The sequence below is a fragment of the Triticum aestivum genome, chromosome 5A (assembly GCF_018294505.1).
Source record: "Triticum aestivum cultivar Chinese Spring chromosome 5A, IWGSC CS RefSeq v2.1, whole genome shotgun sequence".
NCBI lineage: Eukaryota > Viridiplantae > Streptophyta > Magnoliopsida > Poales > Poaceae > Triticum > Triticum aestivum.
The window spans coordinates 19,558,477-19,573,721 of NC_057806.1; the positions used below are offsets into that span (position 1 = coordinate 19,558,477).

A 15,245-nucleotide genomic window follows, 5' to 3' on the forward strand; every position below is an offset into this window, starting at 1 on the left:
CGGGGCATGTCTGCAGGCGCGACTGCGGGTGGTGCGGCGACAGATGGGGGCGGGGACGGAGCAGGCGGGGCGGGGAGGGTGCAGATGGGGCGGGGCGCGCGGCGACCGAGCGTGGCGGCGGGCCTGCGCATGCGTGGTGGGGCGCACGGCTACCGGGCGTGGCAAGGGGCGCGCGGCGGTTGGCGTAGCGGCGGGCGCGCGCGCAAGGGAGCACCGATCCGTGGTGGCGGTGGCGCACGGGGGCACGATGACTATCATGGCGCGCGGACAGTTTGGGATGAGTCTGCTGTGTTGAGTGCACGCATGGTTTCCGAACTAAATGCGGACACAGACATTCATTTTCCTGCCTAAAACGTATAAAATGCAGACAAAACGGACATCCGTTCTAGGTCTAGCGTTGGAGTTGCCCTGATACGTTGCCACGGAGTAATCATTGGCTAGGCAAACAATCTGTTGCACACGCTCGAGCCACAGATACACAGAAAGGCAAACGGATCATTTCTCTTTTCTTTTGGCGGGGTCCATCATTTGACCAAAGCCCACGATCAACCAGACTGCTCCATTTCATGTAATTGTATAGATTACATGTATGATCTATTTTCTAGCATGTTTTAAAAGATCTCAAATTTGAAAAAAGTAATGAGCTAACTAAATTTTCCACGTTGATGTGGCTAGTTTTCTTTGGCACGCGTACACTTACAAGCAGGACCCATCCAACAGAAATTATACCACCGTGCCTAAACACTGGATTAGACGTTGCTAAACTTGACAAAAAATAATAACACAAAACTTGCGCGTGCGTGTCAGAAAAGAATCCAAACTCAACACTCGTTTTCAGTTGGTCCTTGGCCGATCGTGAAAAGCACGGGCACGGCAGAAGCGCCACAAAGGGAAAAGGGCGACCGTCGCGCCAAGAAAGAAATGCCGACGGCCCCACCCACCTGACCAGCCGAGGCCCGCGCCACCCCCCTGGCAAAATTTCGTGTTTTAACCCTTTTCACGTCTAGAATCGGGGTCTGACTCCGGTTTGAAATTATTTCGACATTTGACCATTTTGCTACCGCCGGGCTCCGTGGCGGTAGATATGTGCAGGCTACCGCCGCTCCTCGTGGCGGTAGGTTTCCTGACGCCGTCTGGCCGTTAACGGCCGTGTACACGTGGCAAAGGGACCTATCGCCACACCCAACGGCGGTAGGCTATTTCAACCTACCGCCGAGATGGCTGACGGTAGGTTCCTGGATAAGGTTGTGAAGGAGGGGGTTGTACTGCTCCCCCACCCACTCATTCACCCCACTCTTCTTTCGAGCTAAAGCTCTCTCCCCCTCTTCTCCCCCACCAAATCACCCACTAGATCCCCCTCCATTGCTTGAGATTTGGCCGGTAGATCGAGCTCATTTGCATCACCCAAGGTACCTCCCCCATCCCCCCTTCATTTGGTTGGTTCAAATCATGCATTTTGCTCATTTGTTGGAATCACTAGTTCATGATTTTGTTGTGGTGAAATCATTGTATATGATGCATTTAGGGTAATGTTTGTGCTTTGACAATGTATTGTGTCAGTAGCATTGTTTGGGTAGTAAGAAATATCATTTAGGGTTTTGTTAGGGTTAATGACATGGTTAGGGTTAAGGTTGGGTTTATGGTTATGTTTAAGTAAATGCCTATATGACAAACGTTATGGTTATAGTTTAATTAGAGTTTTGTTAGAGTAGTTTGAATTATAGCTCGATCTACTCCTAGGGTTCAAGTTTTTGTCGAGACACGGTTAGGATTTTTACCTTGGATGACCGTTATAGTAATACCTCGACTTGTAGGATGGGATCGATCATCTTTGTTGAGAGTTCCGCGGAGGCGGCGGTGAAGCGTGAATGTGCAGTCATTGAGGAAAAGATGGACTTGTGGGTCAAAGCCGTTGATGCATTGAATGTGGCTTGTAGAAATTTTTCAAAGTATTATGTGTCGAAGTGTGACAATGCCAGAGTTAAGTTATACCAAGCTAAAGAGAAAAACATAAGCAACCTCAAGAAGGAAGAGAAAATTCATAGACCCGCTCTTGCAAGGCAAATTGCATTGTGTGGAACAAGGAATGAAGTGAATGAGATGGACTTTAACAACCCTGGCCAGATCATTGATTGGCTAGTTAGGCAACCATCATCGGCGATACTTAGTCGGGCAACTCGTTGGGCTTGGGTCCGTGAAAGAAATGATGTCATTTGTTGCAACCCCGGGCCATACGATGAAGATGTCTTATTGATGGACTAGTAGAGGGAGTTGAAACAAATGATGTTGTAGTGTCATTTAGACTGTAATGGCATGTACCCTTATCGTTTATGTAACCTATGTCATTTGAACCAGTGAGAACATTATGTAGCCTAAATAAGTCATGCTTTGTGTTTGTATTGTATCATTTGATTTGAGTTTTGGTTTGTTCCATTTCATGTAGCATGGAAAACATGATGGAAAACATGACCCCGGAGCAATTGAAGAAAGTATATGAGAAGTGTTGTGGCATTGCATCTAAGAGTTTGGCTGCAGCGTCTAAGAAGATTGTACCGGAGCGAGAACTTGCTATCAAGAGGGAGGTTGAAGCATGGTTCAAGAGCAATGATGAGGAGTTTGCTGCCATGATGGATTTCCAAAAGTATCCATTCATGGAGGAACCTTCTGATCTTAAGGAGAGAAAAGTTTTTTGTAGGGTTGTGAAAGAAAAACAGAAGATACTTGATCTGCTGCATGAGAAGGCATATGCTAGCAGGCATTCTTTGGCAACGGAGATCTTTTTCTCTGTGAACATAGAAGAATTCCGCGAGCTGGACTTGAGGAAACCCGGACAGGTCATTGGATGGGCAATCACACAAGGCAAGTCAGAGATTCCGGAACGCCGTGCTCGATGGGCCTGGTTCGGCGAAACGAAAGGTGTGTTGGAGAATTGGGCGGGATCGTCGGATTATCAACTGAAGCCTAATCCTGATCGTGACGCACAAATTGAGTGTGTTATGAGTTTTAGATCTTATTTTCCGAAGTAGAAAGTGTATGCTCGTGTTTGAGCTTTGTATTTTGAACTCATGTCATTCGAGTCTCTAGATGTTTGAAGTCAGTTGAACTACTGTCATTTGTGGATGTAATGAACTATGCTCAGTTATGTATGTCTTTGCTACTCCATAACTTTTGCATGTCATTTTGGATGCTTAGGTCACAGAAATTTGTAAGAAATGCAAAGGCAAAGGGCTAAAAAAGATAAGAAGAGGGAAAAGGAACAAATTGCCCGATTTGGCCACAGAAGAAGCAAAGCAGCAGACCAGGCGTTTGGGTGCCCAACCCTACCGCCATAGGCACCGGCGGTAGGGTGGCCAACCCTACCGCGGAACAGGGGACCGTTTCGGTCACAGAACATTTCGCCACCCTATCACCATAGGCTACGGCGGTAGGTTGACCAACCGTACCGTAAAAACAGTGGCCGAATTGGTCACAGAAAAAAGGCTGCTAGGATGGCCAACCCTACCGCCATGCTCCCTGGCGGTAGGGCCTACCGCCAAGAGGGCCGGCGGTAGGGTGGCCAAACCTAACGCCAGCAAATTTCCCATTCCGGTCACAGAAGATTTCGCCAACCTACCTCCGTAACCTCTGGCGGTAAGGTTTCAAATCCTACCACCATGGGGTCTGGCGGTAGGTGGCAAAGCAGAGCAGTGTTTGTTCTGTATTTCCTCTTCTTCACTTGAAGACAAATCAAGTCACAACAACAGCAAGTTTCATCTAATCGAAGACGTAGTTCATCACAAGTTTCACAAATCAAAGACGTAGTTCATGACAGGTTTCACAAATAAAGTACATAGTTCATGATAGGTATCACAAATCAAAAACATAGTTCATCACATGTTTCTCGAATCGAAGGCATAGTTCATGACTAGTTTTTTGAAACGAATGTCTTATTGGGTCACACGAGGCCATTTTCCTTTTTTGTCGTGTGCCTCATCCTCCTCTTGGGCTTCACGAGCCCTTGCAAGCTTTCTTGCTCTCTCCTCTTGACGAGCAATCTTCTCCTTGCGTGCCCTCTCCTCTTCACGCTTCTTGCGCTCCATCCTCTCCTTTTCACGACGCTCTTCATCCAAGCCTCTCTGAAATGCTTCTTCAAACAACCGCTGCCTCCGTAGACAATCTCGAAGTTGATCTTTCTTAACATCTTCTGGCACATTTTGATCTATCCATGTGAAGTACTTACAAAGTGGAGGCGGCGACTAGGTACGAATAAAGAACAAATGTGGTCATTAGTAAGATAGATTCAATGGTTGACGACATGTTTGAACTTGAACAACTCACCGGCGGTACATCATAGGCGTGAGCTGGACGAGGATGATCGTAGGAATAGTTGGGACAAACAAAATATCTTCTTCCTTCCGTCCATGATTTGTTGCGGTCGGTGGATACCTTAACTTTGCAAACATCTCCACACCAACATGATGGAGTTCTCATATCTTTATCCTTCACCTTATCCAACTCGGCGTCTGTCCACTTGTCTGGCATATCCTCGCGGTTAGCACACGGTGGCCTCATCACGGAACCGGAAGAATCCATGCCTATAAAGACAAACTTGGTAGTTAGTAAAGTAAAAAACATGTATGTATGCAAAAAACAAATAAACAAGACCAAATAACAAATACCATTCACCTTATTTCAACCATGTGGGTTAAGCAAGATGTCAATATGCCTTCCTCTATCAACCCTTCTCGTCCTACGACCACGGCCAGCGGTACCCGACCGCCCCCACGCCCTCTAATACTGTCTCCTCATCCACTACCGCCAAGATTTGTCCGTCCTCCACGCGCACCACTCCTGCCTCCTCGTCCACTACCACTCCTACCTCCTCGTGTGCCACCGGTACCTCCTCTTCGGGCACCACTTTGACTAGGATCCGGAGTGTTGGCATCGGTCCGTGGCTTTTTGGTGCATTTCCTAACATTGTGTCCCGGCTCGTCACATTTACCACAACTGTTGATCTCTGGTGCCTCCATGAAATGGCCGCTACCAAATTGTTTCATTCCGGTGTATCCAGCTAGGTCATCCATGTCACCCCTAAACCTCTTCTTTCTTCTTCTTCCCTTTGTAGGCACCATGAGTTCGGGGTCGGGGACGATGTGTGGCCCATGATACTCAGGCCACTGTGACTGATCTAGGAAGGGATGAAACCTAGGAGCCCATGTCAACCTCGTTCGTTCCAATGTGAACTCATGCAACCGAAAGGTGGTACCATCGGATACTTTCAAGTTTCTGAACCTTGTGGCGGTCATCACATGCGAGCAAGGCCAATGATACCTGTGAGGTCTCTCGCACTGACACCACCGGGTCTTGAGGTGCACCTAATATGCTACTCCACCGTATGTCATGCCATCCCTTGTTGTGCCACCCGGCTCATCGACTTGGTAGATTTGTTCTTTTTCATTGAAACTAATGATTTGTTGACGCCAAGACTTGCGCGCTTGATGCTTCAACCAATCCTCAACTTTGAAGGGAAATTCCATTTTCTCACCTATCCATTTGGCCGTCTCTTCTGAATGCCTCAGAAAGTACTCGTTGAGCTTGAGGAAGGTATATTTCACTATTGCAGTGACCGGCAAAGAACGGACACCCTTGAGCACATTGTTGAAGCATTCCACCATGTTAATTGTCATGTCTCCGTATCGCAAACCTCCTTCGTCGTAAGCACGTGACCACTTATGCTTCTCCGGAAAATTCCTTGTCAAGAATTCTCTCCCTCCTTTGTTCTTTTTCAAAGCCTCGAATAGCTTATCATAGCGGCTTTCGAATGTGGCGGTGTTGAATGCCACACAAACATGGGTAAGATCTTTGCAAAACTCCTTACTCTTGCATGCACGGTAAAAGTTTGCCACGAAATGCCTCATGCACCAATGTTGTTGGAGCTTTGGATAGCCTGGAATATCAACTTCTATTGCTTTGAGAATCCCATGATGGCGATCCGATATGATGCACACCTCTCTTTTGGGGCCAATCACCTTCGTCCTCACATGATCCATAAACCACTGCCAATTATCATCGTGCTCGGAAGGCACCAACGCAAATGCCACCGGCAACACATTGTCATTGGACGAGTGGGCCATTGCTACCATCAACGTGCCCTTGTACTTTCCGGTCAAGAACGTGCCATCAATTGATAACACGGGGCGGCAATGCCTAAATGCATCGATGCATTGACCAAAGCTCCAAAAAGCTCGATGAAACACTCCCTCAATTGACTCCACCTGATGGCGCATTCCCGGGTTCCGATGAGCAATGGCTGCCAACATCTTGGGAAGAATGTTATATGCGGCCTCATAATCACCATGCAACATCCTTATAGCGTTTGCCTTCGCCATCCACGCCTTTCCATACTTGACCGGGTACCCGAATCTTTCGAAGACCGAACTCATGAGGAACTTCACCTTCACGGTTGGGTCATGGGATATCTCATTCAACAATTTATAGCCTAGATACTCGGACGTGAGTTGGCGGTGTCCCTTGCTTCGGTCCGCTTTCTCCGGCAGTATGCACTTGTGGGTGGCCACACAACTCTTCAACTCCCATTGTCCGGTTTCCTTGATCTTTCTTCCACGGACCTTCCATGGGCAACCTTCTTTGTCACATTTGATTGTGTAGCGCAATTTTTTGTTGGAATGACCAACAACGAACGGCCTATGATTCCGAATGGCATAGTCACTCAACCATATCTTGAACTCTTGCAAACAACCAAACTTGATCCCTTTCTTCAAATGAGCATTCTCGTCCTCACCCGGTGGCCTTGGATCACCCATCCTCGGGCAAGGCGATGGTTCAATCAAGCCCAACCTCATGCCACCATCAACAACGGCCTTGTCGGCAAGGCTTAGATCACGGAACAAAGAGGGTCCTCTTTCCTTGCCATTGACCTTCTTGTAAATTTGATTTTCTTGCGGCGTGAATCCATCCTCATCCAATTCTTCCGGTGGACCCTCATCATCCGACTCATACCTACACATACGGCTATAAGGTAGGTTCCGGTCCATGTCTTGTTGATGCACAATGACATCCAAGTCACCAATGGGATTGTAATGAATCTCTTCTTCTTCCGCATACACATCATCTTGAGCAATAGCATCTCCATCAACATGAGCAATGGCATCTCCATCAACATGAACATTTGCATGTTCATCAACATGAGCAACGGCCTCATCTTCAACATGATCATCACCTACAAGAACTATTGCTCTAGCATTGATGATGTCCTCTTCATTTGGTTGGCTACTTGGTGGTTGGCTAGCCGCATTGTGGTCAAACACCACGACAGCATCATGTATTGGGGAGGACACATTCCGGTTCAAGTCAAGTAGTGGCCGAGGAACTTAAACCTTGAATTGTCTTGTGGCAAATAACTCAAGTGACTTGTCTTGTGATCCCTCAACTTTCTCCTTATACACATCCCAATGCAATTGAGAGGTGATGGGCATACTCTTTAATCGGGATCTTACTCCCACTCCCACATCATAACGTCCAATAAGCTTCACACCATCACTTGGGTTAATCCAATTAAGGACGTTTCTCACTTTCACGACAATATCATCATAGCTCGGGCTTGTGTCAAAAACCATGGCCTCCTCCCCTTCATCGGCATTTCCATGCATGAAAGCCGCCTTGTCCAAATAATGCACATTCACTAGTTTATCCATCTAAAAACAATGGAACAAAATTGAGTCATCCATGGACCGGTCATTTCATATGGATGAACTATCTAAAATATAAGGTTTTGAATCTAACAACTAGTTTACCTTAATCATAGCACTAACCCTAACCCTAACCCTAACCCTAACCCTAACCTAAATATACCCCTAACCCTAACCTAAATATACCCCTAACCCTAACTCTTAAGCTAGCTTGCCACAACAAAGAGTGACACATATTACTTAGATCAACCATGAATACACCATAAATGCCCCATAAATGTGCCATAAATGCACAATAAATGCTAAACTAGAGGAAGAACTAGGGGGTTGCAAAACTAGTTCATTCCAACAAAAGTAGATGATTTGAACCAACCAAATGAAGGGGGGATGGGGGAGGTACCTTGGGTGATGCAAATGGCCTCGATCCACAGGACAAATCTCAAGCAATGGAGATGGATCTAGTGGGTGCTTGGGTGGGGAAGAAAAGGGGGAGAGAGTGTGAGCTCGGGAGGGAGGAAGAACATGAGTGGACTGGGTGGGTGGTGAGTGGACCCCACCAAACATTATCTCCAGGACCCTACCCCCGGGGACCTCGGCGGTAGGGTGTTGGAGCCTACCGCCGAACCCTGCGGCGGTATGTCCCTTTGCCACGTCAGTCCCCCGTTAACGGCCAGACGACCGTCAAAGTACCCTACCGCCAGCTAGCATGGAGGTAGCCTGCACACATCTACCGCCACGAAGCCCAGCGGTAGCTAAAAGGGTCAAATGTCGAAATAATTTCAAACCGGTGTCATATCCCGATTTTAGATGTGAAAAGGGTCAAAACACGAAATTTGGCCACCCCCGTCTCATCGCGCGCTCCTTGGAAGGAAACCACTGTCCACTGTCCACCCAAACGCTGCACCGTCGTACTACTCTCGACAAAAACGGCCGCCGCCACCTCCTCCCCATCCATGACCTCCTTCCGCCCCGCGTCCGGCAGCCGCCGCGATGGCGCGCGCCCCGTCGCCTGCTTGGCTCGCTCGAGGGTGGCCGCGGCGCTCCTCGGGGCCGTGCCGCTGATGCGGGTGGTGCCCGAGTCGCTGCAAGCCACGAGCGGGTCCCTCGTGGGCTGCGGGGCTGGGGAGCAGGATCGGGTCGCCGACCTGGACGGGCCCGGACGAGAAGAGGAGCTGCCACCACTGTTGGATCCGGAGCCACCGGATGGCCCGCCGAGCCCATGGACGGCGAGGACCGTGGCCGGGGCGTCGGCGGTGCGCTGAGCGAGGTTTTCCTCGGCGAGCTTCAGACGCGAAAACACGGTCTCAAACGGGGGCAAGGGAACCGTGTCCCCCAGCACGACCCGGATCGTGTCAAGGCGGCCGTCGATGCCGTGGAGGAACTGCGTGGTCAGATCCACCTCGGAGACCGCATGGTCGATGTCGGCGAGGCCCGCGGTGAGCAGTTTCATGCGGCGCGCGTATTCGTCGACGAAGAGGTCGCCCTTCTTGAGGTTGCGATACTGACGATTGAGCATCATGTACCGAGCCGCGCGATTTGCGAGGAAGTAGTCCCTGATCCGAGACCAGAGATCGAAAGTGGTGGTGGCGCCGATCACGTGGTCGACGATCTGATCCGAGAGGGTGGCATACATGGCGAGGGCGACGTGGGTGTCGGGCTCGAGGTACTGGCTGTTGGCGTTGGGTGGGGGTGGGTGCTCGATGAGATACATGACACCGTAACGAAGCAGAACCATAAGGAAGAAGGATTTCCACTTGTGATAATTGTGCTCGGTGGGATTGAGAAGGAAGCGGATGTGGTTGGTGAGGTCGACGTTGAGGATAGGGTGCTTGGCCGGGGGCGGCGGCGGCGGCGCGGTGGAGGAGAAGAGGGGGGCGAATTGAGAGGAAGCGGGGGCAGAGGCGCTAGGGTTAGCCGGGAGAGTGCCAAAGATGAACGGGGAGGTGCCCGCGCTGGAGGAGGCCGAGGAGGGAGCAGTGCCGGAGAGGGAGGGCGACGAGGTGGCGGAGAGAGTCGCCGCGGAGGAGGAAGAGGAGTGCTGCTCCGACATGGCGGCGGCCTGGAGACTACTGATACCAAGTTGGAGAGTAAACTTGCTCTCTTGTATTGATTATCACACATACATCAGTGTTACATATATACACCCCATGGACAAGGCACGCAGGCCGGGATAGTTAGTTCAGATCCTACAAACTAGGAGGCGACGTGCGCACTACATACATACATGTTAACAATTTACATACCTAGGTAAAATTTGTTTCTTATATGCATAGGCATTTTCATTCAAGTTGAGGGGTGCATATAATATGATGGCAAAGCTCTCCCAAGAGCAGTTAAACAACGGCGTTATCTGCTCCTCTGCTGGAAACCATGCTCAAGGAGTTGCTCTTTCTGCCCAAAGATTGGGCTGTCATGCCGTTATTGTCATGCCTGTGACAACACCAGAAAACAAGGTTATTGATATCTCGATGACTTTACCTTAAATATGCCGTTTGTATGGTATATCTAAGTTATTATCAGCAGCTATTAACATATAACTTAATCCAGTGGCGATCAGTGGAGAAACTGGGTGCGACAGTCGTTCTCAAAGGAGATTCATATGACGAAGCTCAATCATATGCAAAACTATGCTGTGAGGAGGAAGGCCTCACATTCATAGCTCCTTTTGACCATCCCGACATTATTGCTGGACAAGGAACTGTTGGCATGGAAATTGTTCGCCAATTGCAAGGTCCATTACATGCAATATTTGTACCTGTGGGAGGTGGTGGATTAATTGCTGGAATTGCTGCCTATGTGAAACGGGTCTGCCCTGAGGTAAGCTTTCAAACACAGGAGTGTTTTCTTTTTCTATGTAAAACATTACAAGACACCGAAGTTCTTTTTAAATGCCATTAAAGTAAATGGCCCTATTTTAAGTGCATTTGGGAATCAATTGTTTTTCATCCAATCACCTAACTGTAACCCTTCTCCAGATTGAATACAATACTCATTCAGGCTGTCCTTTCTTGTATGTTTACAACAATTCTGGTGCAGGTCAAAATAATTGGAGTGGAGCCCTCAGATGCAAATGCCATGGCATTGTCCTTGTTTCATGGCCAGAGGGTCATGTTAGAACATATTGGAGGGTTTGCTGATGGTGTAGCTGTCAAAGTTGTAGGCAAGGAGACATTTCCCTTGTGTCAAGATTTTGTAGATGGCATTGTCCTGGTCAGCCAAGATGCTATCTGTGCTTCAATAAAGGTGAGAGTGATCAACTTATTATATGTCTGATCCGCCTTGAATAGAAGTTTTCAGTTTCATTTGAATACAAGTGTTATAATGGTGTGTATTATGTGATAATGTGGCCTTGTTTTCTAGTTTTCAGTTCTTGCTGTGGATATTGGTATATTTTTAATGTCTTCTTTAAAATTTACTACACATAAGCATTGTGATGACATTGCTCAAAAATAGGATGGTAGAAATTCTAGCTCTGCAGTTTGTTCTATGCCAATCTTACCGTCATCATGCTTGTGGATTGTTGTGGATGTTCTGCACTAACAATATTATTCATACTGAAAATGTTGGTTTTCATGGGCACAGGATATGTTTGAGGAGAACAGGAATATCCTTGAACCTTCTGGGGCCCTTGCCTTGGCTGGGGCTGAAGCTTACTGCAAATACTATGGTTTGAAAGGGGAAACTGTGGTTGCAATAAGTAGCGGTGCAAATATGAACTTTGATACACTTAGATTAGTAACCGAGCTTCCTGATGTTGGTCGAAAACCAGAAGCGGTATTACCTACATTTTCGCCGAAGGAGCAGGGAAGCTTCAAAGAGTTTGCAGAACTGGTATGCATCATGATTTTTCAACCAACACATGATAGTAGATATTCTATTTCTTTTCTTGTGACTTCTTGTTGTGCAGGTTGGCCGGATGAATATTACCGAATTCAAACACATATATGATTCTCATGGAAAAGAAGCCCTTGTTCTACACAGGTACTCAAAGTCAAACAACACTTTCAGTAAATACATTGTTCCTGTACCGGGTTATTATTTCATGATTACTTTTTCTAGAACCTTTGGTGGGAGAGGAATACTCATACATAGAAAATGTGACTTTGTACATTCTCCTGTCTAATCTCAGTAGGCAAAAAAACTAATTGAACGTCTGTGTTCTATTCATCATCTGTACTCCTGTGGAAACAGTTTGAGACCGATTTGTTTGTCATGTATAACCCTTGTATTTTTATTTTATTTTGCAGAAAGTAACCCTTCTAATAAATTAGCTTAACTTGACACAGAAATCCTGCTCGAGTACATTCAGATAGATATATACAGTTTTTAATTTAAGGTAATTTGAGATCCCTAACCATTGGTCGTCTTTTTGTTCCAGCGGAAGTGATGACGTCGGAGATGAACCGGTCGAGGTATTACTTGGATAAATTTGATATTTGTTTCTTGTTACTGCAACTGGTTTCCTTTTCTTTTCCAGTTGTTAATTTATTGCTACTAAACGACATCATGGCCCCGCAAACTTGTAGACCAAACTTGTAGAAGTTGGAGACGATGGCAAGGAATGTGAGGATAGCTGTAGACCGTACGGAGAGGGGGAAAAGGTGATCATTTCTGCCTCAGTTAATATTGATCGGATCCGAGGGAGTAGTATATATTGTTTAGAAAGAAGAAAGAAATAAACATGTGATGAGTGACGGAGATGACGGAGCACCACCCCTCATCGTGTATGTGTATAACTGGGGCATGACCCAGAAGGCAAAACATGTATAAGAATATATATAAGTGGGGCGCCCACGCTGCAATAAGAACTACAGTCGTAAATCTCCTCACTTGTTTGTCTCTTTCCTTTTCATCATCATTTATACAGTAACTTACTCCCTCCGTCTCATAATATAAGAACGCTGTTGACACTATAGTAGTGTAGAAAACGTTTTTATATTATGGGACGAAGGAAGTATCATTTGTTTGTCTCTTTACTTTTCATCATCCCACAACACGTGCGAGCACAGCGCTTCGTTCCTCTGCACACCAGAGACAGCTCTAGGCCTAACTGAATGGAAGGCTCGCCGCCAGAGCTATTCTAGTGTAAGTATTACTCAATAATTTGATCTGTTCATGCCAACAGGTTTGATTCAGATACATGCTCATTCATGCCAACTTTTCTGTTCAGTTCAGGTTAAATACCCAAAGAGACAGGACTTTAAAAGAGAAAGAAGATGAGAGACAGAGAACAACAGGTTAGGTTAGATTCAGATACACGCGCATCCATGCCAACTCCTCTGCTCGATTCTGTTGTGGGTTGCACGAGACGTCACAACGATACTGTATCAGATTATATAGTGTACACAAGGTAAGCACGAGACGACACACGATACTATTGGTTTATACTATCGTTCTACCCGGCGTTTCTTCTTTAAAAAGGTTACCCGTGAATTATCTTGCACAGCACAAGACGTGACACAATACTATTAGTTTATTCTACTATATGAGTGATACTTGGTCAAAAGATCAATCAACAAGGCCGGCAATTAAGAAAGGAGCAAAGGAGACCGATGTTGAGAGAGTAGCAAAGCAAAGCAGCAGGAAGGGAATGGCCGGCTGCGGAGAGGACCTGAAGCTGTTGGGCATGTGGGCGAGCCCGTTCGTGGTGCGGGTGCAGATCGCGCTCCGCCTCAAGGGCCTCAGCTACGAGTACATGGAGGAGGACCTGCAGAACAAGAGGGAGCTGCTCCTGAGGTCCAACCCTGCCCACGGCGGCAAGGTGCCGGTGCTCATCCACAACGGCAAGCCCGTCTGCGAGTCGTCCGTCATCCTGCGGTACATCGACGAGGCCTTCTCCGGCGCCGGGCCCTCCCTCCTCCCCGCCGACGACCCCTACGGCCGAGCCGTCGCTCTCTTCTGGGCCGTTTTCATCGACGACACGGTAGGTACATATTGCTTGAGTACTACCTCACTCTCACATGGCCGCGTTCATGTATACCGTTTTCAATATGCAGCTGTTGAAGGCGCCGAGCCAGGCGTTGAGAGTCGCGACGGGCGAGGAGAAGGAGGAGGGGAGGAAGAAGGCGGCCGCGGCCATGGAAACCTTGGAGGGGGTGCTGAGGGATTCCGAGGCCAAGTTCTTCAGCGGGAGGGACTGCCCTGGTCTCGTGGACGTCATGCTCGGCGGCCTCCTTGGCTCGATGCGCGCATCTGAGGAGATGGGTAGGCTCCAGACCTTCGACTCGACCACCACCCCGCTCCTGGCCGCTTGGGCGGAGCTCTTCTGCACGCTGGACGCGGTGGCGCCGGTCATGCCGCGCGTGGAGAGGCTCGTTGAGTATGCCGAGGCGATGCAGCAGCCTCGCACCGCCGTGTCCCGCACCACCAGCTGAAAGCGGAAAGATGAGCTCTGCGCACAGTCGTCTGTTTGTCCTGCAATAAGCGCGGCTTGTCAAGAAAATAATGCTCTCTTATTTTTGTATGGATGAGTGTTGGTATAAAACTATTGTGTTCTCAAAATACTTTAAATCTCTAGTACTTATAAAAAAACCGTAAGGTTCTGTTTTATCTTTCTTTCCATCTCTCTTTTGTCCAACTTTTCCCGTATAGTAATCAATCATCTTAATTTACTTACTTTTTGAATCAGTTTTGATTTAATTTAGTTACCCAACTTCTGATCAAAATATAAGGCAAATCATCGGCAGAATTTGATAAGTATTTAGTTAAACAATCGCATACTATGGGCAGGTAAGGGGCTGTTTGGTTTTAGGCCTAGCATTGTCACACTTCGCCACACATTTTTGCTAACCTTGCCTAACCTTAGTTCATCAAAATGAAAGCCACAAGTTGGCAAGCCTAAGGAAATCTTACCACACTTTTTGTGTGTATGCCATGTGGGGCTCAAGTGTGGTCTGCCTGTGGCTTGAACCAAACACTCACCTAAGTTAGTCAAACTTGCCTACAACCTTTGGCAAAGTTAGTCACAAACCAAACAGCCCCTAAATCATTTCTGACTGAAATATAAGATAAATCACGGACATAATTTGATGAATATTTATTTACACAGTCATATATTATGGGCAGGTAAATCACAAGCTAACACACTAGAATATTTATATTCCGTTGCAAGCACAGGCATTATTCTAGTTGAAGAAAAAAGAGATACATAAAGCAGATACATTTCTTTCACACATTTTCACTTCCATCTGCCCCACATACGTGTGTCTGTCAGTATATATTTTCCAGATGGACTGGAAAATCTTCATGACCCCAAGTGATATGAGCATGCCACGTCGCATGAGCAGAGAGATTGGACAAGTCTTCGTTTATCGACAAAATTTGTTCTTTTGCTGGATATATTTTAGTGAGAGGACGGCATGCTGCCCCTGATTAGCGGACGCGGCTCCTCTGACGTACGGCCCACACACTGCCGTGTGGGCCTGAACCCACCTGTCAGTGGCCCCACGTCAGGGGGCCACGTCAGGGGGCCGTATGTCAGGGATCCTGCTCCCTGATTAGCACGGTGGCTTGATGCGTACGTATGCAGATGGATGGCTGTCGTGATACAATCCTGCG

At 47.6% G+C, this 15,245-nt stretch overlaps 2 protein-coding genes and 1 long non-coding RNA gene across 3 annotated transcripts; all 3 read left to right on the top strand.

The window, feature by feature from the left end:
* Window positions 1-9,835: 9,835 nt before the first annotated feature.
* LOC123101145 (threonine dehydratase 1 biosynthetic, chloroplastic-like) lies at window positions 9,836-11,594 on the top strand (the record flags this gene model as incomplete). The annotated part of the gene is made up of 5 exons (XM_044522735.1): window positions 9,836-9,844; window positions 9,962-10,141; window positions 10,236-10,505; window positions 10,725-10,931; window positions 11,271-11,594. Coding segments are annotated over exons 1-5 (990 nt in total), but the record flags the coding sequence as incomplete, so codon positions are not given.
* A 24-nt stretch (window positions 11,595-11,618) lies between these two features.
* LOC123106377 (uncharacterized) lies at window positions 11,619-12,378 on the top strand. The gene is made up of 3 exons (XR_006451310.1): window positions 11,619-11,669; window positions 12,067-12,100; window positions 12,215-12,378. It is a non-coding gene; the product is annotated as an uncharacterized lncRNA (long non-coding RNA).
* Window positions 12,379-13,226: 848 nt separating this feature from the next.
* LOC123106378 (glutathione S-transferase U18-like) lies at window positions 13,227-14,256 on the top strand. Its single transcript, XM_044528566.1, has 2 exons — window positions 13,227-13,611; window positions 13,685-14,256. Exons 1-2 carry the CDS (start codon window positions 13,279-13,281, stop codon window positions 14,060-14,062), a joined length of 711 nt encoding a protein of 236 aa, XP_044384501.1. The 5' UTR covers window positions 13,227-13,278; the 3' UTR covers window positions 14,063-14,256.
* The last annotated feature ends 989 nt before the right edge of the window (window positions 14,257-15,245 follow it).